Source organism: Chlorocebus sabaeus, chromosome 3, assembly GCF_047675955.1.
Source record: "Chlorocebus sabaeus isolate Y175 chromosome 3, mChlSab1.0.hap1, whole genome shotgun sequence".
In the NCBI taxonomy this organism is placed as follows: Eukaryota; Metazoa; Chordata; class Mammalia; order Primates; family Cercopithecidae; genus Chlorocebus; species Chlorocebus sabaeus.
The window spans coordinates 24688656-24716559 of NC_132906.1; the positions used below are offsets into that span (position 1 = coordinate 24688656).

The 27904-nt window shown below is 43.3% G+C and overlaps 1 protein-coding gene and 1 non-coding gene across 7 annotated transcripts in view; both read right to left on the reverse strand.

Moving 5' to 3' along the window:
• The window catches only part of RUBCNL (rubicon like autophagy enhancer), a 64297-nt gene extending 44879 nt beyond the window's left edge, over positions 1–19418 (reverse strand). The window contains exons 1-4 of one of the 6 annotated variants that reach the window (XM_073013990.1): positions 18382–18866; positions 17671–17835; positions 3777–4436; positions 228–310 (exon numbers count right to left, since the gene is read on the reverse strand). In XM_073013990.1, coding sequence (XP_072870091.1) covers positions 228–310; positions 3777–4311 — 618 coding nt within the window. In that variant the 5' untranslated portion in view covers positions 4312–4436; positions 17671–17835; positions 18382–18866. Of the gene's footprint in view, positions 1–227; positions 311–3776; positions 4437–6558; positions 7235–9755; positions 10827–17670; positions 17836–18371; positions 18867–18915 lie in introns of those variants that run through there. The other 5 variants (XM_037986706.2, XR_012092174.1, XM_007960351.3 and 2 more) reach the window with 5 other exon arrangements.
• On the reverse strand, positions 6235–6425 carry LOC119620114 (U2 spliceosomal RNA). The gene has a single exon (XR_005236582.1). It is a non-coding gene; the product is annotated as a U2 spliceosomal RNA (small nuclear RNA).
• Positions 19419–27904: the final 8486 nt, after the last annotated feature.

Genomic DNA, 27904 nt, shown 5'->3' on the forward strand with positions numbered 1-27904 from the left:
AGCCTAAGCCAGACATCATTCATCAATCACAGAAAACTTTCCAGCTGAGCACAGGCACTGCCTTGGAACCCTTCTTAGCTTAGTGTTTGTGGCAGTCTCTATCAATGAAATGCGAAAGGAAACCTATTTGTAATGCTTCATCAAATTGAAGTTTCCAGATTAAATCAGAACAACATTATCTAAAGGATTAAGACTCTATGGTTAAAAAGAAAGAAGATAGCACTCACCTTTTCTACATCAACAGGCAGCACAAATACTTCTGGTGAGAAGGAATTCAAAGAAATGGTTCTTCTACTGACTTGAACAGCATCTGCCAATATAGCAAATTATTAAAAAATGGAGAAAAGGAAGTTTAAAGATTACCTAATAAAATAAAACAATTCTAGGAAGTGGCTTTTAAATAATGTAAAAAAACAGTAAGCACAATTCTAGAATAAATTAAGATGACAGAAAAAGAAAGATCTTTCTCATGGCAGGTCTTGCAGATATTGCTTTAATGATGGTCATTTCTAGGAGAGGCTGTTGGAGCAACTGGGAGGTATCTTCAGCCACCGGAGTGGAGGAGACCAATGAGGAAAAGGGTAGAAAGAAAATATAGTCCTGGAAAATCCCAACAGGGGCTGGGGTAGGGTGAGAAGCCACAGTCCAGAGCAGGGTCCTAAGGATTATGAGATTGCTTCTCTAACTCATCGTGATTGACCTTAAACTTCCTTTTTTTCTTCTTCTTTTGAGACAGTATCTCGCTCTGTCACCCAAGCTAGAGTGCAGTGGCGTGATCACAGTTTAGTGCGGCTTCAACCTCCTGGGCTCAAATGATTCTTCCACCTCAGTCTCCCTAGCAGCTGAGACTACAGGTGCCACCATGCCCAGCTAATTTTCTAAATTTTGTTTGCAGAGATGGGGGTCTCATTAGGCTGCCCAGGCTGGTCTCAAATTACTGAGCTCAAGTTATCCTTCCACCTCAGCCTCCCAAAGTGCTGAAATTACAGGCATGAGCCACTGCACCCAGCCCTAAACCTCCTGTCTAGAGAAATAAAATCCATCCAAAAAAAGGTCAGCATTGCTTCTCTAAGATAGTCTTCTTCCAGTCAAAACCAACAAACTGCAGAAGGTACATTCTGCTGACACATCCATTCCTGCACCCTTAGCCACTCCATTACTGGCAATGACCACCATCAAAACAAACATTTTTTTCTGTCATGTGATTTCTTACTGCAGCATTTAAAGCAAAAATTTCTGTGTCAAGAGCTGAGATGTCCCAACCTGCTAAATTAGAACAGAATGCTGCACATGGTGGTGACACAGCTCTCAGCGTGATGGAGTTGCAAGCAGGATCATTCAAATCCCTTGCTTCATGTTCAGGAAAGTAGTTGTTGCATGGAAAAACTTGGACTTCTTAGCTTCAGAAGCTATGGGTTGGCAAACTTTTTCTATAAAGGGCTAGGTGGTATATCTTGGAGGATCTGAGGGCCATACAGTACCTGTTTCAACTACTCTATTCTGCCACTGTAATGAGAAAGCAGCTATAGACAAAAGAGAAATTCATTTATAAAAACAGGAAGCTGGCAGGATTTGGTCCACAGGTCATAGTTTGCAGACTCTGAGTATAGAGGAAAGAACACAGAGAAGAATTGAAACAGAGTAGATTCCAATTCCAGCTGTCCATTCACCGGCTATGCCTCTGCATCAAAATGCTCTCAGCCCTGAAATTGGGATATTTATCAGGAAATTAAGGAGATAAAGGCAGGTGAAAGTGCTTGTGAACGTGTAGTTCCTATGCAAACCAAAGAAACTGTGGAATCCCTTCCTACAGTCTCAAGAAATGCTTACAGATGCAGACAGTCTTTCCCTAAAGTATTTTCCAAAAAAAAAAAAATCCTTTTGCTGCCATCTGAGATGCAGCGGTCATAGGAATATCCACGTCTTAGTGGCCAATGGCTGTTTTCCCTATTGCTGCCTCAACACCACAGAAAGAAAAAAACCCGATCACTCAGGGCTTCTCTTTCTTAGTCTTATAGAATGAATCCCCTCTCTGAGTCTAAGAGATATTCTCAAAACATTCTGTGAGTTGTTTCTTTTTTTTTTTTTTTTTTTTTGAGAAGGAGTCTCGCTCTGTCGCCCAGGCTGGAGGCTGGAGTGCAGGGGCGTCTCGCCTCACTGCAAACTCCGCCTCCCGGGTTCACACCATTCTCCTGCCTCAGCCTCTGAGTAGCTGGGACTACAGGCATCCACCACCACGCCCAGCTAGTTTTTTGTATTTTTAGTAGAGACGGGGCTTCACCGTGTTAGCCAGGATGGTCTCGATCTCCTGACCTCGTGATGCACCCACCTCGGTCTCCCAAAGTGCTGGGATTACAGGCGTGAGCCACCGCGCCCAGCTCTGTGAGTTGTTTCTAAAGGCACTGGCAGGAGCTGCTGGGAGTCCTTGTCTTTGGGCAACAGGGGCTGGAGTACCTGTTTTCTTTCTGAGAAAAAGACAAAGCTGAAGGATAATTGTAAATTGTAGAACGACTTCCTGTACCGTGATAGAACAAAAGGTTTCAGGCAAGGGCATGCTAGGCCCCAAAGATCACCTTCAGGTTATTATAACTTGTCATTATGGTGGTGCTCTGTTGGGGAGAGGCCTTTCCTCTGTGAGACAGTCTATTAAGATTAATCTCTCACTTAGCCATTACTAAATTTGCAAGTCACTCTTACATCTTAGAACTATCCAAGCAAGTGAGCAAAAAAATAGAAAAAAAAAAAAAAGGCCTGTCATCAGTCTGTCATTTCGCTTACACTTGGTCCTTATCTCAAAATTAACCATTGAAAGATTATCCAAAATGTGTTCTTCTTAAGCAATGAATACATGTGTTAAAGACTGTCATCATCTTTGATTGCTCAAACATTTCCAAAGAACATTCCAAAAGAACGAATAACAAAGTTGAGCTCCTGCTAGTGAGAAATAAACATATAGAGAAATAGGCAGGCAGCAGGCAGACTGATGACTTTTTAAATTGCTTGGAAAGAAAGAGCTTCATTAATTATTTGTACTAGGGTTCTAATAGAAATGTAAATTAATAATGACAAGTGTGACTATACCATAAATATTTAAAAATGAAATAAACATGTCACAGATAACAGTGATAGCTAATTTATTGACTCTTGAGTAGCACTTTGTATGGATTATCCAAGTTTTAGGAATTTTAGGGTCTTAGGGATATGTACATTACTTCATAGCAGTGAGAGCCCTTGTTTTAATAAAAAGGGGTTTGGTATAGTCGTCGGGGGGTACTGTAGTTATTGTTTTAAAATCTTCCTATTTTCCCGTCAGACTCTATACAGATAAATGTAACAAGTGAAGTGAGTTCACCACCTGCTAGGTACTGGTGTGAAATGGAGCCCTCTGTGACTGTCTGAAAACACCTCCAACCCCCACACTGACTTGAGAGTGCTTCTGATGCTCTCCCTTGCAGACCATTTAATGAACTCTAAGTTCCTGAAGGCAGACACCAGCTTAAAGATGGCACATGGCATTGATTATCAACTACGTTAAGCTAAAAAGGTAACAATTCTCTGCAGTCTAAGGAGAAAGCCAATACTAGATTTCACCTGTTGTGACCACCCAGCTGGCCGGGCTGCTGACTAATATTAAATGAGGCAATGCACTGGCATGTGGTCAAAGTGGAAACCCACGAACTTTTCTCCCATGGGGAAGACAATAAGGCAGGCTTTAGAGCAAGGTAAAGCAAGGGTGTGAACAGAGAGGAATGAGGGAGGTCACCTACTAAAATTACCTTCAGCAGCAGCAGATGTCAGGTGGGAAGGCTCAAAAAAAGCACTGTCAGTCTCAGGATATGGGGAGGTGACCAAAATCCTAGGGCTTGTGGGCAGAGACACTCGATGAGAGTATCCTGGGTGGACCATGTGTACTTCTGTTGAGGACAGAGAGAAGCTGCTACTCTTTTCCCTCGAGCCATGGGGAGAAGCGCTGCCAATGGAGTCTGTGGTAGCCTCAGACAATGCTGTCTCTGCCAGGGAGTCCCTGACGCACGAAGATGAAGGGCCTGAGGGCGAGGCAGCATCTGTCACAAAATGGGTCCCACTGTTCCTGGCTGCTGGCACCTGAGGTTGCAAGTCCTGCAGCTGTTGCTGCACATCCTGGGGGTTGATCCAGGCAGCTTTGTGCCTCATAAGCCTGATGTCTAATTGGCAAGGAGGATGGTCAGTGTTCAGGAGTCCAGGCAAACCATCAATAATGCCAGAGTAATGGGTGATCCCTTCCCAGGGGTCCTCAGGAGAATCCTGCCTGACTGTAGACTGTGACACCATCTTTCCAGGCTTGTGACTGGTGTGAATCCATTCAAAACAGATAGAGAGAGTTCCCTGATTGCTGGTACTACTTGATTTGGGCTCCGAACTCACCACATGGCCAGCTGGGGGTCTGGAGAGCTATTCTGCAATGAGCAAAGAATCATTCAAAGTAAGTAAGAATTCAATTGTATTTTGGCTGCAAGTTATTTTGAGATGGCAAAACCCAAAAAATTTAGAAGTCTGTATTTGGTTCTATCCAACACAGTAAAGTCCACTTGGATTTATAAGTCAAAAAATAAATAAATCAGCTATAAAACTAGCAGTAAACCTACAGAGGCTTGACATTGGGATAGGAAACATTTTTCAAAGCATAAAATTAAGAAATCACAAAGGATCAACTGATAAATCCCATAAAAATGTAAAACATTCATGCATCAAAATTATTTTAATAAAATTAAATGTCAAATCCAAGATAGGAATACTATCTGGAAGTAAAGATACATTTCCATACTTTCTTTTTTTTTTTTTGGAGACAGAGTCTTACTCTGTCACCCAGGCTGGAGTGCAGTGGGGCGATCTCGGCTCACTGCAACCTCCACCCCCCAGGTTTAAGCTGTTCTCGTGCCTCAGCCTCCCGAGTAGCCGGGATTATAGGTGCCCACCATCATGCCTGACTGATTTCTGTATTTTTAGTAGGGAGGGGGTGTCACCATGTTAGCCAGGCTGGTTTCGAACTCCTGACCTCAGGTGATCCACCCGCCTTGCCCTCTCAAAGTGCTAGGATTATAGGCATGAGCCACTGCGCCCAGCCATTTCCATATGCTCTTATTTTCATTTAGTTTGTTCTTGTATTTCAATGAAGTAGGCAAAGTGGTACATAAAACAGAGGGATGATCTATAGCACTAAAGGTTTTGCTTCATGTAACTTATATTACGTTTCATACTTATAATATCAATATCAATGTATTCTCAGTTCATAATATTTAAAGAACACAGTATGAATCTAGAATCCATCTTTAAAACCCACTCACTTCTAAGCTCAGATTTTAGCTTGAGTGAGGAGGTAATGATTAAAATGTTGAGAGCTACACAAACAAGAAGCACTCTTTGTCACTGTAATTACAGGCTCGGAAAATGTTTTGCTTTTCTGTTCTCCCACTGCCCTTTGCATTGTGAAGCTAAAAGCAACTTTCAATAGCAAAAGTAAGAAGAGCCAGGGGAAGGCCTAGAGATAGAAGGGTGGCCTATGCCACATTCACCCTGCACAGTGGTGAACGTGAGACTTTGGAGTCAACTACAGGGCTGTAAATACCATCGCTGTGTATGTAGGCAACTCGTACATGTATCTCTCTATTTCCGAGCTCCTGGCTAGCGTACCTTACTGCCTATTTGACATTTGTCCAGTAGGCATTGCAACCTGATACATCCAAAACAGTCACTCATTTCTCCTGAAACCTGCTCCTTCCCTGCTTTTCCCCCGTCTCCCAATTGCCCAAGCCTGAAACTTAGGAGTCATTTCTGATTTTTTCTTTCCTTAGCTCTCCAACTTCATTCCATCAGCAAGTTTATAGCTATAGCTGCCGTCTTAGTCTGAGTTACCGTCTTCTCACACCTGGACATGCAGCCATAGCTTCCCGATAGGTTTCCCTGCTGTTACTCTTGCCCAGGCTGGAGTGTAGTGGCACAATCTCGGCTCACTCCAACCTCTGCCTCCCAGGTTCAAGCAATTCTCTGCCTCAGCCTCCCGAGTAGCTGAGATTACAGGTGTGTGCCACCACACCCAGCTAATTTTTGTATTTTTAGTAGAGACGGGGTTTCATCATGTTGGCCAGGCTGGTCTTGAACTCCTGACTTCGTGATCCACCTGCCTCAGCCTTCCAGTGCTGGGATCACAGGCGGGACCCAACGTGCCCAGCCAGTAACACCGTGTTTTAACACCCAGAGGGGTGCACTGTTCCTAGAGGTATGGCAGTACCAGATTGATGCATGGAGTGGACAGAGCAAGCTCCTAGTCCATGTTCCTGCTCCAAAAATCCATTTAATATTTTGTCCTCGGATAGAGGACATATCAGATACTAAACTGATAAGAACAGATACTACACTTGATCTTAGCCAAAAGGCCGAGAAGCAATTACTCTTGCCCATTTACAATCAAGAGGTATTCGGAGAGATCTTTTATAAACCTAAATCAGATCATGTCATTGCCCTAATCGAAATCCCCCAAAGGCTTCTCATCAAATCTGGAATAAAATCCAGACTCCTTACCTTGCCCTCAAGGCCTGACATGATGCTGTCCCTGTAAACCTCTCTCACTTATCTTCATCCAGCCTCCAAAAGCCCCAACCACACTGCAAGCTCTTGAGCCCTATAGACTCCTTCTAACCCTAGGAATGCTGTTTTATGTTTCCTCTTTCTGAAATGCTCCTCCCCCAGATGATCACACATTTGGCTCTTTCCTGTTGTGAATGTCCTTATTTATAAATTACTTCCTCAAAGATATCTTTCCTAACCACCTTTCTTCTTCAGGTACTTCCCCCATCATTACCTCTCACATCGCCATAAACATTGAGTTTTCGTCACAGAGGTGCTCACTTCCTGCTATTTTTTAGTTCATTACCGCCATTCTCCCCCCACTCCCACCTAACTATTAGCTTCATGAGAGGAGGGGTCTCGTCTGTTCCCTGCCAGGTAGCATGCCCCATACCTAGAGCTGCATACGAGGTTTCAATAAATGTTTACGAATTGAAAGAACAAATCCAACAAAATGGAGACAAAGTTAAGAGCCAGAGAAAAGGCCAGGCGTGGTGGCTTACGCCTGTAATCCCAGCACTTTGGGAGGCCGAGGTGGGTGGATAACCTGAGGTCAGGAGTTCGAGACCAGCCTGACCAACATGATGAAACCCCATCTCTACTAAAAATACAAAAATTAGCTGAGCGTGGTGGCAGGCGCCTATAATCCCAGCTACTCAGGAGGTTGAGGCAGGAGAATCGCTTGAACCTGGGAGGCGGAGGTTGCAGTGAGACAAGATTGTGCCACTGCACTCCAGCCTGGAAGATAGCGAGACTCCATCTCAAAAAAAAAAAAAAAAAAAAAAAAAAGAGTTAGAGAAAAGACTTCTGTGGCAGATATAACTGTTCTATTAATGGGGCAGAATTACTCATATAGGAATAGAAGTGAATCCATGTTTCCTAAAACATGAAATTGTTCTCACCCAATAATAAAAGTTCAGTAGACCAAAATAAGGTACATATGAAAACTGTTTTTGAGACTTTGCGTCTCAAGAGTGTGTGAGACTTCTTTATTTGGGGGCCCTATATTCTAGTTTATACCTTTTCGAGTAATAAAGATTATATGTATAATTTACATACACGCGCGCGCACACACACACAATTGACCCTTGAACAACATGGATTTGAACTTTGTGGATCCACTAACATGTGGATTTTCTTCCATATTTGTCACCATGAGGCAGCAAGACTAACGCCTCTTTTTCCTCCTCCTCTTCAGTCTACTCAACATGAGAGGACGAGGATGAAGACCTTTATGATGATCTATTTCCACTTAATGAACAGTAAATATATTCTCTCTTCCTTATGGTTTTCTTAATGACATTTTCTTTTCTCTGCTTTATTGTAAGAATGCAGTATATAGTATTATACACTAACATACAACATATGTGTTAATCAACTGTTTATGTTATCAGTAAGGCTGCGGTTAACAGTAGGTTATAAGTAGTGTTAAGTTTGGGGGAGTCACAAGTTGTGTGCAGATTTTCAGCTGCACAGGGTGTTAGCGTCCCTAACCCCTGCACTGTTGAAGGGTCAACTGTAGGGGTGTGTATATATCTATCTTTTGCAAATGACATATATTGTTTTTGGAGGCATATATATACACACACACACACACATATACCTTTTGTATATAACATATATTAATACATAAATGCATCGTTTGTATGTAGTACACATATATAAATGTATACATGCGTCTTGAAAACACTACGAAAGCCCCAAATCACCATTCACAAAATATCAACAGAGTATATCTGGTTGCGTTAACTGCCAGAACTCACCAGCCCAAAATGCCTATCTTCCTTCTCCTGACCTCAAATCCCACCTTGTGCACCAATTTCTCTTTGTCGCACATCTTTTCCTCTCCAATAATTCTGGATTTTATAATTACAAAAGGAAACCATGACGTTTTTATAAAATGCCCAAACATAGAAGCCTAGAGTAAAAAGTGAACAGCTCTCATCACCCTGAGCCCCCACAATCCTACTTTATTCTCAGGAATAACATTATTAACCATTCTATGATTTCTAGACCTTTATCTATGAATTAACGTACATATTTCAGACCAGAAGATATGTTTTCCTTTTTATACACATCCATGGGATCATACTGGAGTTATTCTACAACTTACCTTCTTTTTCACTCAACAGTATGTCTTCAGGGTGTATCTGATTCTCCTAAACTTGTCTTGTCACTTTCTATAGTATAAATACATCGTACTTTACTTAGCCAGACCCTACTGATAGAAATTTATGTATAATTTTTTGCAGTTATAAAGTATATAACAATGAACATCCTTATTTGTGTCCTTTTTTGGTTGACTTTCTTTAGTTCCTTTCTCTTACTAGTTCCACTCTTAGTCTGAGTCCATAGTTCATGACAGCCTCAATATTTCCAAGAGAATAAAACTATATAAGTTATGGTTTATTCTCAATTTTCTACACATATCTTTTGTGTGTTTGGTGAGGGGAGATGATTATAGATGTGAAACCACGTGAAAAATATGCAGTCTCAAATGGTAAAGCAGTAGTGATTACAGGTGGTTTTTAATTTTTTTTTTTTTTTGAGACAAGTCTCGCTCTGTGGCCCAAGCTGGAGTGCAGCAGTGCGATCACGGCTCACTGCAACCTCCACCTCCCGGATTCAAGCAATTTTCATGCCTCAGCCTCCCTAGCAGCTGGGATTACAGATGGGCACCACGCTAGCTAATTTTTGTATTTTTAGTAGAGACAAGGTTTCACCATGTCGGCCAGGCTGGTCTCAAACTCCTGACATCAAGTGATCCACCCAACTCGGCCTCCCAAAGTGCTGGATTGCAGGTGTGGGCCACTGTGCCTGGCCGATCCCAGTGTATTTTTCACAAACAAGTTAAAGTCAATAGTTCAAAGAGAATGACCTTATTTGGAGCCTCCCATACATGGAATGACCTAAGTGAATTGAGCAAAAATCAACTTCCTCATAAAAAGCAACTGTCAGAAGCAGGTGCTTGCTTCACTTCCTTCTAGAAAAGTGTTGTTGCTTCACAAAAATAACCAGCAGGTGCTGCTTTGCAAGGTTACAATACCAAAGCATTGAGAGTTAGAATAGGCCCATAATAGATTCACAACCATGTCTAAGGTCACAGCTGGACAGTGGCAGAGAGAGGACAAAAGGCCAGGTCGGACACTCACCAGGAGTATGAGCTTCTCGAAGAGGCAGATTGACACAGAGGAGAAAGTAATGATTGGAAACCATCAAAGTCCATGCAGTAATGACAGGAGGTCAATATCCCCATTTTTTATTTTACCTTTAAGGCAAAAAACAATTTGCCAGGTGCTATGATACCATTGCCAGGTATGTCACTTGATTCCATATTGTTTGTAGTGTGTTATTCAGTTAAGAAATATTTACTGAGCATCTACTACAGGTCTGGCATTGTTTGTGTTTTGGTAGCACTGGGGTAACAGAGGGGACTAAAATAAGCTTCCTGCCCTTCCTCAGCTTATGTGCTGGTGGAAGGGAGATAGTGAATAGACACACATTTATACATTCAGATATACATACATTTCAAGGATTGATAAGCAGAGGTAATACAGGTCTAAGCAACACTTAGCATCTTCTCAACATACTTCCTCCCACTGTCACAAAGTGGGTCCTTTGAATCAGAGCTACTTAGGTACAAAAAATAAAATCAATTTCCAAAAACATTTAAAGGAAGAGATATCAATCTCAAAGCTTACCATCATTCCTACTGAGATTTTCCAGCTGGGATTAAAAGGTAAGCACAGGCCAGATTACTAGTGAACATATAAGCTGCAGCAAAGGCCCTAAACAAGAGACTTCAGGATTCCTCCAGCTAAGTCATTGTGACATCAGAGTCAGTGGCCCCATCGAGAATGATTGCATCACTAGAGCCACCACACAGACACAGTATTAACAGCAAAGATGCAACTTCTGCAGTAGGGACAGATGCCTCAGTGCCACCATGACACCTACAGTGACCTCACAAAAGTCTTTCAGATCATAAGCAGTTAGCACTTTGAGAGCAGAGCAGCTTTAGCTCCCACGACGTATAACACTCTTAAAGTTATTTCATGAACAGGCAAAAGTACATCAGATTTAGGATTTAGGATTTTCTATGCCCCAACCCTAACTGCTTATTGAATACACAACTGGGGACATCAGAGTAAAGACACATCTTTTTTTTTTTTTTTCCCCGAGACGGAGTCTCGCTCTGTCGCCCAGGCTGGAGTGCTGTGGCGCAATCTCGGCTCACTGCAAGCTCTGCCTCCCGGGTTCACGCCATTCTCCTGCCTCAACTTCCCATGTAGCTGGGACTACAGGCGCCCGCCACCACCCCCGGCTAATTTTTTGTATTTTTAGTAGAGACGGGGTTTCACCGTGTTAGCCAGGATGGTCTCGATCTCCTGACCTCGTGATCCGCCCGCCTCGGCCTCCCAAAGTGCTGGGATTACAGGCGTGAGCCACTGCACCTGGCCAAAAGACACATCTTAAATCTTACCTTGTCAGTGAGGTCTCCCTGGTCTGCCTATAAAAACTAGCAATTGCCCCTCCCGAACAGTTCCTATCTCTCTTTTTAGCTCTGTTTCTCTCTTTAGCACAAATCTCATTATATTTAACTTCAATGACTAGCACCCACCAGAATGTTAAACCTATGAGGGCACTTTTTTTTTTTTTTTTTTTTTGAGACAGAGTTTTCATCTTGTTGCCCAGGCTGGAGTGCAATGGCACAATCTCGGCTCACTGCGACCTCTGCCTCCCAAGTTCAAGCAATTCTCCTGCCTCAGCCTCCCAAGTAGCTGGGATTACAGGTGCCCGCCACCATGCTTGGCTAATTTTTTGTATTTTTAGTAGAGACGGGGTTTCGCCATGTTGGCCAGGCTGGTCTTGAACTCCTGACCTCTGGTGATCCACCCACCTCGGCCTTCCAAAGTGCTAGGATTACAGGTATGAGCCACTGCATGCGGCCGAGGGTACTTTTTAAAATAAGGGATTTTGGACACTGCTTTGTCCCCAGAACCCAGAACAGTGGCAATAATAGGTGTTCAATAAATATATTCTTTGCACTTATGAATGAAATCATGAACAAATTATCAAACAATACCTAGGTATGGTTATGTTGGTTATTTCTTTGTCACTCAAGAAAGGAAGTCAAGAATGGATGTCACCCTTTAGAAGAAATTAGAAATCATGACCTAAATGTTCATCAACAATTTCCTTAGAATAAAGGATATGAGAGAATAGAAATCACAAATAAGAGTCTAGAGTGAAAGTTCAATTCATTTTTATCAATTTTATGCTACGTCACTAAGCACAGGTGCTATGATACCATTGCCAGCTATGCTCCTTGCTGCCATATTGTTTGTAGTGTATTAGTTACTCAGTTAAGAAATATTTACTGAACATCTACTACAGGTCTGGCATTGTTTGTGTTTTGGTAGTACTGGGGTAACAGAGGGGACTAAAATGAGCTTCCTGCCCTTCCTCAGCTTATGTTCTGGTGGAAGGGAGAGAGTGACCCCCTTTGTGACAGTGGGAGGAAGTATGTTGAGAAGATGCTAAGTATTGCTTAGACCTGTATTACCTCTGCTTATCAATCCTTGAAATGTATGTATGTCTGAATGTAAAAATGTATGTCTATTCACAATCTCCCTGGCTAGTAATAAACAAATGCTGAGTGGAGCACGAATAAATCTTAAACTGTAGCATGTGAGCTGCTTGGTTACCACGGTTCCCCAGAACTTCTTCCCTTCTTTCTCGGGATCTACTTCTCTTCATGCTTTGACGTTAGGCAAAGATTCATATCCCCAAGAGAATAACAGAGTCTAAAACTATCACATATCAAATACGAACCATCAAGACGCCCGATAGTTTAACTCGACAGCTTCCAAAACAGTGTCCAGGAATTGTGGCAAACTGCAATTTTCCTATTTCATCTATATACTATATACTATGTAGTAATAAAAGCCACAGAAAGGAAACAGTGCTATACTGCGATGTGGCTGGGTGGTGTCACAAAAGACTCCACTCTGATTTAGCCTTTGGCAATGACCATTAATTTTGAAGGTTTGCTGTCAGAAGAACACAAAAGGAGGGCAGAAAGCAATCAAGAGAAATGGGTAAGTAAGAAGGGAAAGGCAAAGTTCACGGAAAATTGAATATTTCACCTAAAAGAACTGCTGGGTTGCCCCAAACACCCAAATGACTAACTCCCTGTGGTCACTGCATATGACACCCTTCCCAGTCTCATTCTGCAAAATAATAATTTGCAAATTTTCAGGTGTTATTATGCCAATCTGAGAACTGAAATGGAGACCATTAGGCGACTTACTCAAAGGCTCACTGCAGCCTAGACCTCCTTGGCTCAAGAGATCCTACTGTCTCAGCCTTCAGAGCAGCTAGGACCACAGGTGTGCCACCACATCTGGCCAATTTTTTTATTTTTGTAGAGGAAAGGTCTCACTATGTTGCTCAGGTTGGTCTCAAACTCCTGGCCTCAAGCAATCCTCCTAGTTCAGCCTCCCAAAGTGCTGGGATTATAGGCAAGAGCCACCATGCCGGGCTAGACTTGTACACTTTAAATCAGTGAGGCGTTTGGCATGTAAATTCTATCTCAATCTCAATAACAGTATTTTTAAAAAAATATGAGTAGGAAATGCTCATCTCCCTTCAAAAAGATGTAGAACTAAAGGGAGCTGTATTTCATGGGCTACAGGGATCCAAGGAGCATAAGCTACACATCTGGCTGTGAACAAAAATACTGAAAGGATAGGAGAAAGTTAAAAGGAGAAGTAGAGAGTAGACAAGGGAAATACTGAATAAATGTGTCAAAAATAGGTAAGGAGAAGAAAGAGGAAGTAAAAGTGAAATTGTCATGATAGAACTATCTAGAAAAGGAAAAAACAAAAAACATCAAGACCTGGTAAAGACAGAGTTTTTTTTTTTTTTTGAGACGGAGTTTCGCTCTTTTCACTCAGGCTGGGGTGCAGTGACACAATCTCGGCTCACTGCCACCTCTGCCTCCCAGGTTCAAGCAATTCTCCTTGCCTCAGCCTACCAAGTAGCTGGGATTACAGGCGCCTGCCACCATGACCGTCTAATTTTTTTTTTGTATTTTTAGTAGAAACGGGGTTTCACTATGTTGGCCAGGCTAGTCTCGAACTCCTGACCTAGTGATCCACCCGCCTTGGCCTCCCAAAGTGCTGGGATTACAGGTGAGCCACGGCACCCGGCCTATCCATGCTTATCTTTAAACCAGTGCTGCAAGAAGGCTCTCAGGCCAAGATTTACAGATGATAAACAACGTCAAAAAAGATAAGTATTGTGGTTATGTTTTAAGTGCCTATGTTTAAGAAATATATACAGAAGTATTTAGAAATAACTGACAGAATGTCAGTGGGGATGATAAATAGAAATAACTGGTAGAATTTCCTGAATTTGCTTTAAAATAATGCCAGTGGGCAACATGGATGAAGCACAACTGGCCATGTTGATAACTGCCAAAGCTGGAGGAAGGGAGAAGGCTGTTCATTGTACTATTCTATGTTTAAGTTTGAAATTTTCTATTAAACAATTCCTGTAAGTTTTCTAAAAACCTTCAATTTGCTACATCTATCCATGAGTCCCTAGGTTGCCTATCTGACCTCCTTCTCTGCTACCTGGACACCTCTACATCCCTCTACCCATACCCTCTTGTGGATCTTTATTCAAATGAAGACCTTACCCATCACCTTCAAAACTGAGACCTTTCCCATCACCTTTGACAAAACCACATCTCTACAGGTAACTGCTCTCCCCATGTACTGCCCTATAGCCTTCTCTACAGCATTCATTTTCTGATCCCTTCCTCCTCATCAATTCATAACTAATGTTTACATGACATTTACTTTGTGCCTGGCACAGTTCCAAATTTTCTACACACACATCATTTCCCTATGCCTCGATTAGGTCAGAATCTTTCAAGGTGTTTCAGATTATTACCAACCTAGCCCAGGCCCCAACAAAAATGAACTCTCTTGGCTTCTACACAGCAACATCCAAAGGGCAGCTGGAGGATGGGGATGGGGTGAAGACTATTAAAGCTATCTTGATTAAGAAACAGTCAACATATGAGCAAAACGCACAAGTCCAGGTGGCATTGTTTGGAAAAACAGAAAGCAAGAAAACTGTCATCTGTAATTTCACAATAGAAGATACATGGAGTGAATAATGAATTGTTTCTGCCATACGAAGACACACAGCCAACCTACTTGAGGAGCTATTTTCAAATGACCAAGACCCAGGAGGCCCAGGCTAAACTAATCTAGCCCTAATTCTACAAGCACAAGGGTGAAGAGAAGATCTTTAAATCTTGTGGACTCAAATATCTCTTCCAAATATTAATATTCACCCAGCATGCGGCAGACTGCCTATACCTTGGCAATGCTACTGACATTGATATGTCTACCTTCCTGAGCCCAGATCACCATAAAACCAAGTCTAAACTAAGAGTGAGCAAGCAAAAAACCCCCAGATTTTTATATAAGTCATAGGACTAACAAAATGATTTAACAATTGAGCCATATTTTTAAAAATACCTGCAAAATATGCATATAGTTAAGTGGAAGTCTCTTCACTTAACAAAGTGGCCATGCCAAAAACTAAGAATCATTTCCAAGTAAATACAGAGAGAATAGGGAAGTGCCCTACGTATATTTTTGGAATTCAGTTCTTTTCTGATCAACAGTAGCTTGTTGGAATAAAAGAATGTAAAAGAGTATAAGAAGAATACAATTCTTTATAAGAATAATACAATATCTTTGAATACAATTCTTCTTATACTTACTCTATGATTGTACTTACTCTACAATTTTTTTCTTTTTTTTTTTTGAGACAGAGTCTTGCTCTGTTGCCCAGGCTGGAGTGCAGTGGCGCGATCTCCACTCACTGCAAGCTCCGCCTCCCGGGTTCACACCATTCTCCTACCTCAGCCTTCCGAGTAGCTGGGACTACAGGCGCCCGCCACCATGCCCGGCTAATTTTTGTATTTTTAGTAGAGACGGGGCTTCACCGTGTTAGCCAGGATGGTCTCAATCTCCTGCCCTCGTGATCCACCTGTCTCGGCCTCCCAAAGTGCTGGGATTACAGGCGTGAGCCACCACACCTGGCCTACAATTTTCATCATCTAAAATCAACCAGTGAACAGCACCTGTTGACTGTGGGTGCTTTTCAACGTTACCTGTTAAAAAAAACTTTGAGGTCTAATTTACATTTACTTCTTTTAATAAATATAAAGCTAAGGATCATTGGAATGAATGCATTTTTAAACAATAATTTTTCAACATAATTGTTGGAAAAATCACATTAAGTGTATAGTTTATTTTAACTTCTATTCATTTTCCAGCCTACTGATGACAAAAAGGCTTGAATCTGGAACTCTTCTTTTTACACTGAGTATTTTACTTTCACAGAGCATATTTTATGCTCACTAGAAACAAAGGATTCATTCAATGTAGAATTATTATCACCATGTTATGCGTCAGAAAAGGAAGTAAAGTGATGACCACATAGCCACTCAGCAGCATGCTCAGTCCAAACTCTGGAACCTTGTCCAGAGCCCCTAGTTTCACCATCCATGTCACCTCCGTGTGTGGGATAAAACACAATGCAAAAGTTAAAATACTCGCACACACAGGACCCAATTCAATATAATTTTTATGCCAATCTGAGAAAAATGACCTATTAGCTGTGTGATTTTGAGCAATGCTCTTAACCTCCCCATGAAGGATAGTGTGACAATGAACAGAATTGTAGCACGTGTATCAGTCTGGTACACAATGTCCTATGAAGGTTAGCTTTATTATCACCATCATTATTATTGCAGAAAGACTTTCAGTTCAGAATAAGACAGCACAGTTAAAGAGACCTAGTTTTATTTTCCAGCTTCTTAACTGTGTCATCTTTCAGCTCCTTTTAATTAAAAAGAAAAAACAATCAGAGATCTAATTGGGTATCAGGAAGACACACAATATGTCTAACAGGCACTAATATTACTACACCTATAGTCTCTGGAAGGCTGGACATACTTATCCAAGAACTGCCTAAATTGTTACAATAACACACCATGCTAAATCTTCCATGTTAGAAATTCCGTATTTCTCTCCATACTAGAAATAATCGTTTCATATTAGAAATATGAATGTAGATTTGGTAACAAGGGAAACTATTCAAATTTTCCAGTGCTATTATGTGTGCCTTCAGATGGGTGGGGGGAAAATATGTCAGCAAGCAATGTATCCTTTCTTTAGTTTTTCACTTATAATCCTCTAAAATCATGCAAAAAAAAAAAAAAAAAAAAAAAAAAAACCAACAAACGTTTACTCTTGGATGTTTAACCTTGGCTCTGACAGAATGTTCCCTGTATCAAAAAACAAGAACTCAGCCAACAATGTTTTAGGAGTTACACGGTTGCATGAAGACTATGTCCAGTCAAATCTAACCACCCACCCCTCTCCGAGGCTATGACCCTCAATTTTCATCAAAGCTCCTACCATCTCCCATTTTGTACAGGCCCTAAAGAAGTTAATGAAAAAGGCAAAGTTCTTCCCGTGCTGTCACTCAGTAATGAGCAGTTTCATGTGGCAGTGCAGAAACTGGGGTTTGAGAAACAGATGTGTCCTGACACTCTGGACCGGTGATCATGGAAACCTCAGTACTGCCATAAACATGCTGTCTTAACTCGGCTCCAAACAAGGTTCTGTCGGCGGCCGGCAGCGTTTGAGCTGGCAGCAAATGTGGGGATACCTTCATAGGATACCTTTATAGGCTTCAAAACACCTCCCTCCCTTCAGGCCATTAACCTTCGAAACCACACAGTGGGGTACGGCTGGAGTATTCTCCCCCCCACCCCCGAGGCAAGGGAACTGAAGTTCAAGGAGGTTTCTTGACTTGCCAAGATCTCCCCACTACTTTGGCTTTAAGAAACTGGGTCTAAGAAACTCAAGCTTACGGATTCTCTGTCCTCTGCACGCTCCCACCGCATCTTCAATTCAAAGATCCTTCCAAATTTCATAGAAATAACCTAGTAAGGGCAGCTCTTGAGTATACCTTTTCCTTTGAGTCTTAATTTTCACTCAAGGCGAAGTAACCCCTCCTCTGAAAGTTCTCCACGTTTTCCAAGCCGACAGCATCTAGTTCGCAGGGGATCCATATCAGTCTCAGCAGGTGGACTTCACAAGGGGCGGGTTGGGGGAACGCCCGCCTGACAGCGTCCTGCGTGGCGGGGGGAGGGGGGGCGAGAGGCGGGGAGTTGCTACGTAGGGCGCTCGGACCAAATAACCCGCCGCGATTTCACACTCCAGCCTAGCTCAGTTATGTAGCAAAATGTTTTTCTGTCACCAAATAGCCACGACTTTGGCTGTGTTGAGGACAAGAACAGAGAAAAGACACATCCCAGAACACTGTGCCTGGGAGGACGCAGCGCGCGGGCTTTGTAGTCACCGAGAATCGCCCTGCGTAAAAGTGCCCTGAGGTCCCGCTTCTGCGCCCTTCCCGGCCCAAGCCGAACACAGGCTCAACCTCACTCTACAAAGTCAACGGGATTGAAATCCGCCACCCCGCGAGGAGCCCCTTCCCACGGTCTCCAAGGGGTCCCCGACACTAAGATACCTGGGTGTCTCTGCTGGGCACAAACCTCTCTGGCGCCCCTTGCACCATCCCAGCTCTCCCGCTGCCCTCCCTTCCCTTTCCCCAACCACCCTCTCCGTGCCACGCCGCTGCACTCTCGACCCCGGCCCCGCCCGCCTCACCCAGCCAGACCCGGGCTGTGGAAAGCTGCGCCGGGTAAACGCCGCGCGTCGGGTCCTCCCTCGCGCGGCTCGGGGCAGCGTTCCGTGGCCACCGCGCTCCCCATAGCAGCAGAAAGGGGAGGGAGGAGAGCTACCGAGGAGGGGACAGAGACGCCCACGCCGCCACGCCCCCCGCCCCACCTCCCACACGGGGGCCACCGTAGCTCTCTAGAAGCTCCTCAGGGAAGCAACAGCCATTCCCGCCGCAGCACTGAGACGCCGCTGAGATGGAAGGAGCTCTGGCCATGCGCGCTCCTACACCGGCGCCGCGTCGCCCTGGCCCAGCACCACGCACCCATGCGCCCCTCTGTGGTCCTCCTAGAAATCCCGCCCTACCCTACCCACGGGGCCAGACGCAACGACGCTTTCAGGGGTCAAAGACCTGGCAGAAATGAGTTCCCAACCCCAGATGCCCCAAGCAGCTGTATTTAGCCGTCATACAATTGCCTGAAATGAAGATTGAGTAATCGGGATGAGTCGGCCCTGAAATCGACCTGCTTCTTACCCGGAACGTGAGCTGCCTCACTCTGACCTCTGCTGGCAGCTTCACCTGGAGTCGGAATCCGACTCATTTAGCACTTCACTGTCCGTGTTAGTTCAGCCTTCACTGTCAGCAGCTCGTCACCTTGTCCTCTTGCAGCGAAGGTTTGGAATCCCATCACGGGTGTGCAGCGGTTAGTCCTGAGATCACGGTGGTGCTAGGAGAACCTGCCAACCAATACAGAAAGTTGTCACGAATAGAAACCTAAGCTCTGGCCGAGTGCGGTGGTTCACGCCTGTGATCCCAGCACCTACTTTGGGAGGCCGAGGCGGACGGATCACTTGAGGTTAGGAGTTCGAGACCAGCCTGGCCAACATGGTGAACGCCTGTCTCTACTAAAAGTATAAAAATTAGCCGGGGGTGGTGGTGGGCGCCTGTTATGCCGGCTACTAGGGAGACTGAAGCAGGAGCAAACCGGGAGGCGGAGGTTGCAGTAAGCCGAGATGGCGCCATTGCAGTCCAGCCTGGGTGACAGAACAAGACTCTGTCTAAAAAAAAAAAAAAGAAAAAAGAAAGAAAGGAGAAGAAGGGAAGGAGGGAGGGAGGGAAGGAGAGAGGAAGGCAGGCAGGCAGGCAGGAAGGAACCCAAGGGAGGGAGGGAGGAAGGAAGGCAGGAAGGAAAGGAAGGAAGGAAGGAACCTAAGTCCTGGAAGGAAGGAAGGAAGGAAGGGAGGGAGGGAAGGAAGGAAGGAAAGAAGGAAGCTAAGCCCCTCTCTCGCGGTACCCTAACTTTTCCCGGGGAAGGACCTCTGAACTGCCTGCGCTGATAATGCGTAGGTGAACCGGTCCTGGCTTTCTTAGAAGATTCCCTGCTGCGTAAAACCAAATCCCGTTGCACTTTCCTGGGTTCCTTGACTTTGTCCTTTGTCATTTCCAGGATGGAGCAAAGGCACTGGTAATTTGGGTTTTACTTGCCTGGTACCTCTGGCATGGAGTGGCTAAATGGTGGCACCATGTACTAGTTGCTGCCATCTTCAGATAAAATCTTGAATCAATATGACAAAAGTCAGATGAATACTAGCTGCCAATCACCCTGCTTCCCTTAGGGGCAGCCTGTTTGGAGCCTAGAGCAGCTTCAACCTGCAAGAACTCTGGATATTTAGAACATTTAAAATTCCAAATACAGTATCCTAGGAATTCAGGTCAGGTGAAGGCCAATTGGGAAGGGCTTACCTTAAATGAATCAGAAAGAAAAAGGTGTGGGTGTATGCTAACATCTTTTGAGTATCGGCTATGTGCCAGGTGCTTTGTCTTATTATTTTAAGCAAGTCTGTGAACATCCCTGAGAATAACAAATCATTGTTCCCATCTCACAAGGGGGAGTCTATGACTTAGAGAGGTTTAAGTAACTTGCCCAAGGTCACAGAGCTAGTAGGTAGCACAGTTAGGCTTTGAAGTCAGGTGTATCTAACACCAAACCCTATGTCCAATTTCTACTGTACCACCAGCAAGATGGAAGAAAAATGAAATAAAGGGACCAGGCAAGAGCCAGTTTCAGGAACATTTAAAGGGAAAGAGGAGTAAGGAGGAACTCAGAGAAAGAATCTTGGAACAAGAGGAAATGTCATGCCAGGTAAATCAGTGAGTCAAAAACTAAAAACAGCTGTACTAGTTGGCAGATTGGACATAGTCCAAGGCAAGAAAATCATTCTTGTAGGGAGATTAGGATATTTTGGACCAAGATTGTGGGCTTTAGTCATCCTGTCTGAAGCCACTCTGAAATCACCTTTATCAAAACTGCCATAAGGCAGGCCTAGGCACTATCACATGGACATCCTACTAAATCCGAGTATAGACGCTCGACATCTCATCACAGACGCAGGAGGTTCACATTCTGAAAGAGCATCTCTAGGACTAAGGAGGAACATTCAAGGACAGGGTTTTCAAGTTAGGAATGCTCACTGGAAATCTGCTCTGTCCTCTCCGGGATCTCACAGTAGAATTTCCCAAGTACTAAATGCTGAGGCGTGGACTTTCCAAGAATTTCCTGAATCGTTAATTCTGAGAATGTCACTGATCATTACAGGCGGATCACCATGCAGGAAAAGGAGAGGCTGGTTTGGGTTTCTTTCACGGGGAAGGTGAACTTCCAGATCACAGTGCCCTCCAGGACACAGGGCTTGAAAGTCATGAGTGTCAGGGACAACTCACCGTGTTAGCTAGCCCAGCCGGGCTCATGCCCAGCACCCCTTGATCACACACAAAGCTCCATTGTGGCCAGGACAGCCTCATAAAAGACCGAAAGCCTAGCAGCTGCCGGCCAAAACCCAGCCAGGCTTCACAAGAAGTGATTTGTGCTGTGAGCAGAGCTTTGACCCTGGTTTTGAACTCAACTGACAGTCAGCAAAGGGGAAATCAGTCCCTGTACAAAACAGGAAGGAAATGAGATGAAATGAACTGCATTGTAAGCTACCAGAGGGTGCCTAATGGCATCCTCACCACACAGTAGTCCCAGGAAGAAAGACCGATGATTTCGCATGGGGGAGAAGCCCAGACAAGCACCAGGGAAGGAAAGAACGGAGAGAATCTGCATTTGGCTTGGCTGTTTCTCTTCCTCCTTGCCTGTCTGACTTAAACAGCCACTGTCTGCAAAAGGACGCATCTGTATGAATCCACTTACATGAGGAACCTAGAATAGACAACTTCATAGAGACAGAAAGTGGAGCAGAAGTTGGCCGGGCCTGGCAGGATGGGGAATCCGGAGTTATTGCTTAATGGACACAGAGTTTCTGTTTGGATGATGAGAAAGTTCTGGAGAGAGATTGTAGTGATAGTTGCACAATGCTGTAAATGTACTTAATGCCACTAAATTGTACACTGAAAAACGGTTATGATAATACATTTTGTTATATTTTACCACATATGTGTATGGTGTATGTATATTTGTATATATTATTTATATATTTTACATATACATTTATGTAAAATTACACATACACATATATGTCTATGTAAAATTATATGTATATGTAATTTATGTATACATATATATATATAAAAAAGTATTATCATTATGTAACACTTCTTTGGAGTAAAAGCCCAGGTGAAAGCAATCAGCTGACATGGCCCCTACACATGGAAATTCTTTGCTTGAATTTTTGTTTGTTTGTTTCTCTTTTTCATTTTTATTTATTTATTTTTGAGATGGAGTCTCACTCTGTCACCCAGGCTGGAGTGCAGTGGCATGATCTTGGCTCGATGCAACCTCCACCTCCCAGGTTCAAGTAATTCTCCTGCCTCAGCCTCCCAAGTAGCTAGGATTACAGGCATTCACCACCACACCCAGCTAATTTTTGTATTTGTAGTAGAGATGGGGTTTCACCGTGTTGGCCAGGCTGGTCTCAAACTCCTGACCACAGGTGATCTGCCTGCCTTGGCCTCCCAAAGTGCTGGGATTACAAGTGTGAGCCACCGCACCCAGCCTTTTTGCTTTTAATTTTTTTTTTTTTTGAGACAGGGTCTTGCTCTGTTGCCCAGCCTGAGTGCAGTGGCATGATCATGACTCACTGCAGCCTCGACCTCCCAGGCTCAGGTGATCCTCCCACCCCAGCCTCCCTAATAATTGGGACTACAGGCAAACAGCAGCACACCCAGCCAAATTTTTTAAGTTATTTGTAGAGACGAGGGTTTCCCTATGTTTCTCAGGCTGGTCTCAAACTCCTGGGCTCAAACGATCCTCCCGCCTTGGCCTCCCAGAGTGCTGGGATTACAGGCATGAACCACCACACCTGGCTCTATGAATGTTAATCAATCTTTGCCAGGCGTGGTGGCTCATGCCTGTAATCCCAGCACTTTGGGAGGTGGAGGTGGGTGGATCTCTTGAGGTCAGGAGTTCCAGACCAGCCTGGCCAACATGGAGAAACTCCGTCTCTACTAAAATACAAAAATTAGCTGGGCATGATGGCAGATGCCTGTAATCCCAGCTACTTGGGAGCCTGAGGCAGGAGAATCATTGAACCCGGGAGGCAGAGGTTGTAGTGAGCCAGGACAGCACCACTACACTCCAGCCTGAGCAACAGAGCAAGACTCTGTCTCAAAATAATCAAATAAATAAATAAATCTTAATTAATTTTTCTTTCCATTTAGGGGTGCCAGGGCCCAGCTTTTGGGTTGTTGCAGCTCCTTATTCAGAAGGAAGAGTAGTTACGCCGTTTTACTCTCTGCTCCAGCTGGTGTTAAGTAGCTGGGGGTTTGTGGTGGCATATTCAGAGATGTGGCCCTAAAAGGGACTCTTTACCTTTGAGGACTAAACTCTGATTTTTTTTTCTTGCCCAAATTCCTATCTAAGGGGTTTGGGGAGTCATGCCCTACACATCATAAATTCTCATTAGATGGGTTTTATTTAACCCTGTATGTCGTGACTTACTTTTCAATCTGACTCTGGCCTAACATCACAAGACAAGGAAGAAATTCAAAATATTTTACCCCAAAACATGTTTCTTTGCCATATTTTGAAATGGCCGCACAAAGCTGTTCTTTGTAGGGGAAAATTTGCATCTGTAAAGAATCTCTATTAAAATAGCTAGATCTTTTTCTTCCAGACACTCCCAATCCTAAAGAGATTCACTAAGATCTGAATAGGAAACATTTGTCCTCTGTTGTCTCTAAGGGCAGCCACTATAAAACTTCAAAACAACTTTGGTCACCACAATTTTTATCTTAACCTGAACAATCCCTTTCTATGAATCCCAGGTTTTTAGACAAACTCAACCAATTGTCAACCAGAAAATGTTTCAATTCACCTATAACCTGGAAGCCCCACCACCGCCGGCTTTTCATTGTCCCACCTTTCTGGACCAAACCAACTATTTCTTCAATGTATTTGATGGATGTCTCATGCCTTCTCTAAAATGTATAAAACCAAGCTGGGTCCTGACCGCCTTGGACACATGTTCTCAGGACCTCCTGAGGGCTGTGTCATGGGCCATGGTCACTCATATTTGACTCAGAATAAATCTCTTCAAATATTTTATAGAGTTTAACTCTTCTCGTCCACACCTTCGATATTAAATCTGTGCACTACTTACAAAGAGAGAGGGAGAAGGAGAGGGAGGGAATGAGAGAGAGAGAGAGAGAAATTGAAGAAATTAAAAGGATTGTAGACCCAAGTGACTATTTGCTTCCACCAGCCAAGATGACCAGATAGGACCATCCCATAGCTTCAGGCTGACCATTATCCCCGTGGTAGGCCTGTTCCTGGAAATGACTGGATGAGGGGATGTGCTCTCGGTCTGACAGATAACAAGAAGTAACCTTTGACTTTTAGTCCTTCCTCCTGTGTCTTCAGTATACAGTTGCCACTTTTCCTCTTTGAAGATGCTCTTAGCTGGACTAGTAGAACCAGAAGCTGCACCTGTCTTGTGGTCTACTTTTATGACTAAAAATGTGTATAGATAAAATCCGTGGTTCCACATGAGTGCAATGGCAATCTACCGTTAGAACTAAAAACATTAAGTTGTTTGTACTCTGTCTTGCCCACTGGGTTGTGGAGCCAGGAAAACGTTACTGATTCTTGAATTTCTTCCCCATGCCCTATCCAGAACCTAGCCATGTACTTTATACACTATAGGTGTTTCATAAATATTTTTAACTGCTCACATGGCTTGTGTGGTATGATTTCAATGCCATCCTGCAAAACAGGAAGACATTAAACTAAGATCCCATGCTTGGAAACAGTTAATACGTCCAAAGTTCAAAGCCTTCATCTAACATTTATAGTGTTGTCTGTAATCTCAACCTAATTTTCAGTCTCTTCTTTCAAGCCTGCCTCAAATACCCTAAAATCCACAATGGCCACCAATTGTTCTGGGAACATTCTCCGTTTTCCTACCCTTGTACCCCAAGTCATGGACCACATCTTACATTCTTCACGTGTACTTGCTGGTGTTGACCCTATACTTCAATGTTTTGTGCCTGACACTTCCTTTGTTTTTGGGGTAGCCTTGTAGCCCAGTTTAGACAACTCCAAGTCATTTTCACATGGAATGTTTGATATGGAAAGGCTAAAAGACTTAGATAAAATCTTAGGTGGCTGGTATGAATTTTATTCCATAACTCTGGTATCAAAAAGGTGACATTACCTTATTTTTCTAAGATCTCTTCTAACTCAAATTAAATTGACCTGGTATTTCCTACTTGAGTAAATGACAAGCAATGGAGTCTGTCATGGGTTGGAGAGCCTTACTCTTGCCTCCCTAGAGCTTCTTGAGAGCCCAGGTGCTTATGGAACATCCAGGGAAAGATTTCTGGTCTTTGTTCCATCATTATCACTGCAGAAGTTCCCATTTTCAAAGCCTGTGTTAATTAGGAAGTTCTATCAACCTATACCCAGTGTAGGTACAGGGATCCTTTGCCAAACCCCTAGAGGTTTAATGGCTCAGCATCGAAATGCTACCCTTTCAGAGAGTCTCTTCCTCATTCAAACACCTTCTTCAATCTTCCCAGCAAAACAAACAAACAAAAAATCCCTCTCCTTTATCTCCTACCTGAAAAGATACCTCCCAATCAGGCAACTCCTGCCTCTCTGCATACCATATCCTAGAGACAAAAAAACTAAAGACAAAAATCTTTGACTCTACCCTTTGGGACTCCCAGCCCTGCTGGCTGTCTTTTGGGAGGGGGGAGAAAAGAGGTCTCATTGATTCAGATTTTTCCACAAAGCAATAAGAACAAAACAAATCAATTTCTTAATTATCAGCAGCCACAAAATGCAAATGAACTTCTCAATAAATTATCCTGCCACAGTGGTTCAAAAATTCTAATGCACTGGTACAATGAATACCAACGGATACTGGTCTGTGACCTAAACAGAGGTTGCATCTCTCTATAAAGTTTATAGATCCAGCTTCTCTTGCATCAGTTCACTTCACCAACCATTAAACTCATTCAGCTTAATGTGATACTCTGATTTTATGCTCACCAAGCCATCTACTTAAAAGTGGATTTTCTATGCCAATTTGCCTATAGAAAGAGAAGGAATTTATGAGTGAGAACATGCGGTGTTTGGTTTTCTGTTCTTGTGTTAGTTTGCAGAGAATGATGGTTTCCAGCTTCATCCATGTCCCTGCAAAGGACATTAACTCATTCTTTTTTATGACTGCATAGTATTCCATGGTGCTTATGTGCCACATTTTCTTTATCCAGTCTATCTTTGATGGGAATTTGGGTTGGTTCCAAGTCTTTGCTATTGTGAATAGTGCTGCAATAAACATTCATGTGCAAAGTGGGAGTTGAACAATGAGAACACATGGACACAGGGAGGGGAATATCACACACCAGGGCCTGTCGAGGGGTGGGGGCCAAGGGGAGGGAGAGCACTAGGATAAATACCTAATGTACGTGGGGCTTAAAACCTAGATGACAGGCCAGGCATGGTGGCTCATGCCTGTAATCCTAGCACTTTGGGAGGCCAAGGTGGGTGGATCACGAGGTCAGGAGTTCAGGACCAGCCTGGCCAAGATGATGAAACCCCATCTCTACTAAAAATACAAAAATTAGTTGGGCATGGTGGCATGTGCCTGTAATCCTGGCTACTTGGGAGGCTGAGGCAGAGAACTGCTTGAACTCAGAGGGTGGAGGTTGCAGTGAATCGAGATTGCGCCACTGCACTCTAGCCTGGGTGACAGAGTAAGACTCTGTCTCAAAAAAAAACCCAAAAAAACAAAAAAACCTAGATAAGGGGTTGATGGCTGCAGCAAACCACCATGGTACACGTATACCAATGTATCAAACCTGCATGTTCTGCATATGTATCCCAGAACTTACAGTATAATTAATAAAACAATTTCTCTCATTAACATGTTTGCAAAGACCCTAAATAAAATACTAGTAAAGCAGCCGGGGGTGGTGGCGGGCATCTGTAATCTCAGTTACTCAGGAGGCTGAGGCAGGAGCATCGCTTGAACCCAGGAGGCAGAAGTTGCAGTGAGCTGAGATCATGCCATGGTGCTCCAGCCTGGGCAACAAGAGTGAAACTCCAACTAAAAAAAAAAAAAAAAAAAAAAAAAAAAAAAAAAAAAAGTAAATATAGCATTGGAATAAAAGAGAAAATACACTGGAAAAAAAAAAAAAAAGGAGAGAGAAGACATTTACCAACCAGCATGGACATTCCCACCGACTCCACTCCCCTAATGTTATGTTTTTATAGTACATAGTAAGTAATTATCATTCTTACTTATGTATTAATCTCTAGTGAGTTTGGTCCAATTACATCAGACCTGTAATAAGTGGAATAATGGTCCCCCAAAGATGTCCACATTTTAATCCCAGGAGCCTATAATTATGTTACATGGTAAGGGGGAATTAAAACCACAGATAGAATTAAGATTGCTGGGCTGGGCACAGTGGTTCAGGCCTGTAATCCCGGCACTTTGGGAGGCCGAGGTGGGTGAATCACTTGAGGCCAGGAATTCAAGACCAGCCTGGGCAATATGGCGAAACCCTGTCTCTACCAAAAATACAAAAATTAGCCAATCTCATAATGCGGTCTTAAAAATAAATAAACAAAAATTTAAAACAAAATATTTTTAATTTTTTTTTTTAAAAAATTAAGGTTGCTAGTGAATCAGCTGGCTTTAAAATGAAGAGATTATCCTGGGTTATCCATATGAGCTCAATGTCATCACAAGGATCCTTACAGTAAAAGAGAGTCAGAGTCAGAGTGATTCACTGTGACAAAATTTTGACCAGCCATTGCTGCCTTTGAAAAAAATGGAAGGAGGCCATCCATGAGGCAAAGAATATGGGCAGCCTCTATAAACTGGAAGAGACTGGGAAACGGATCCTCCCAGAGCTTTCCAAAAGGAACACAGCCCCACAGACACCTTGATTTTAGCCCTGTTAGGCTCATTTCAAACTTCTGGCCTCCAGAGCTATATGATAATACATTTCTATTGGTTTTGTTTGTTTGTTGGTTTGTTTGATTTTTTGAGGTAGAGTCTCACTCTGTCACTCA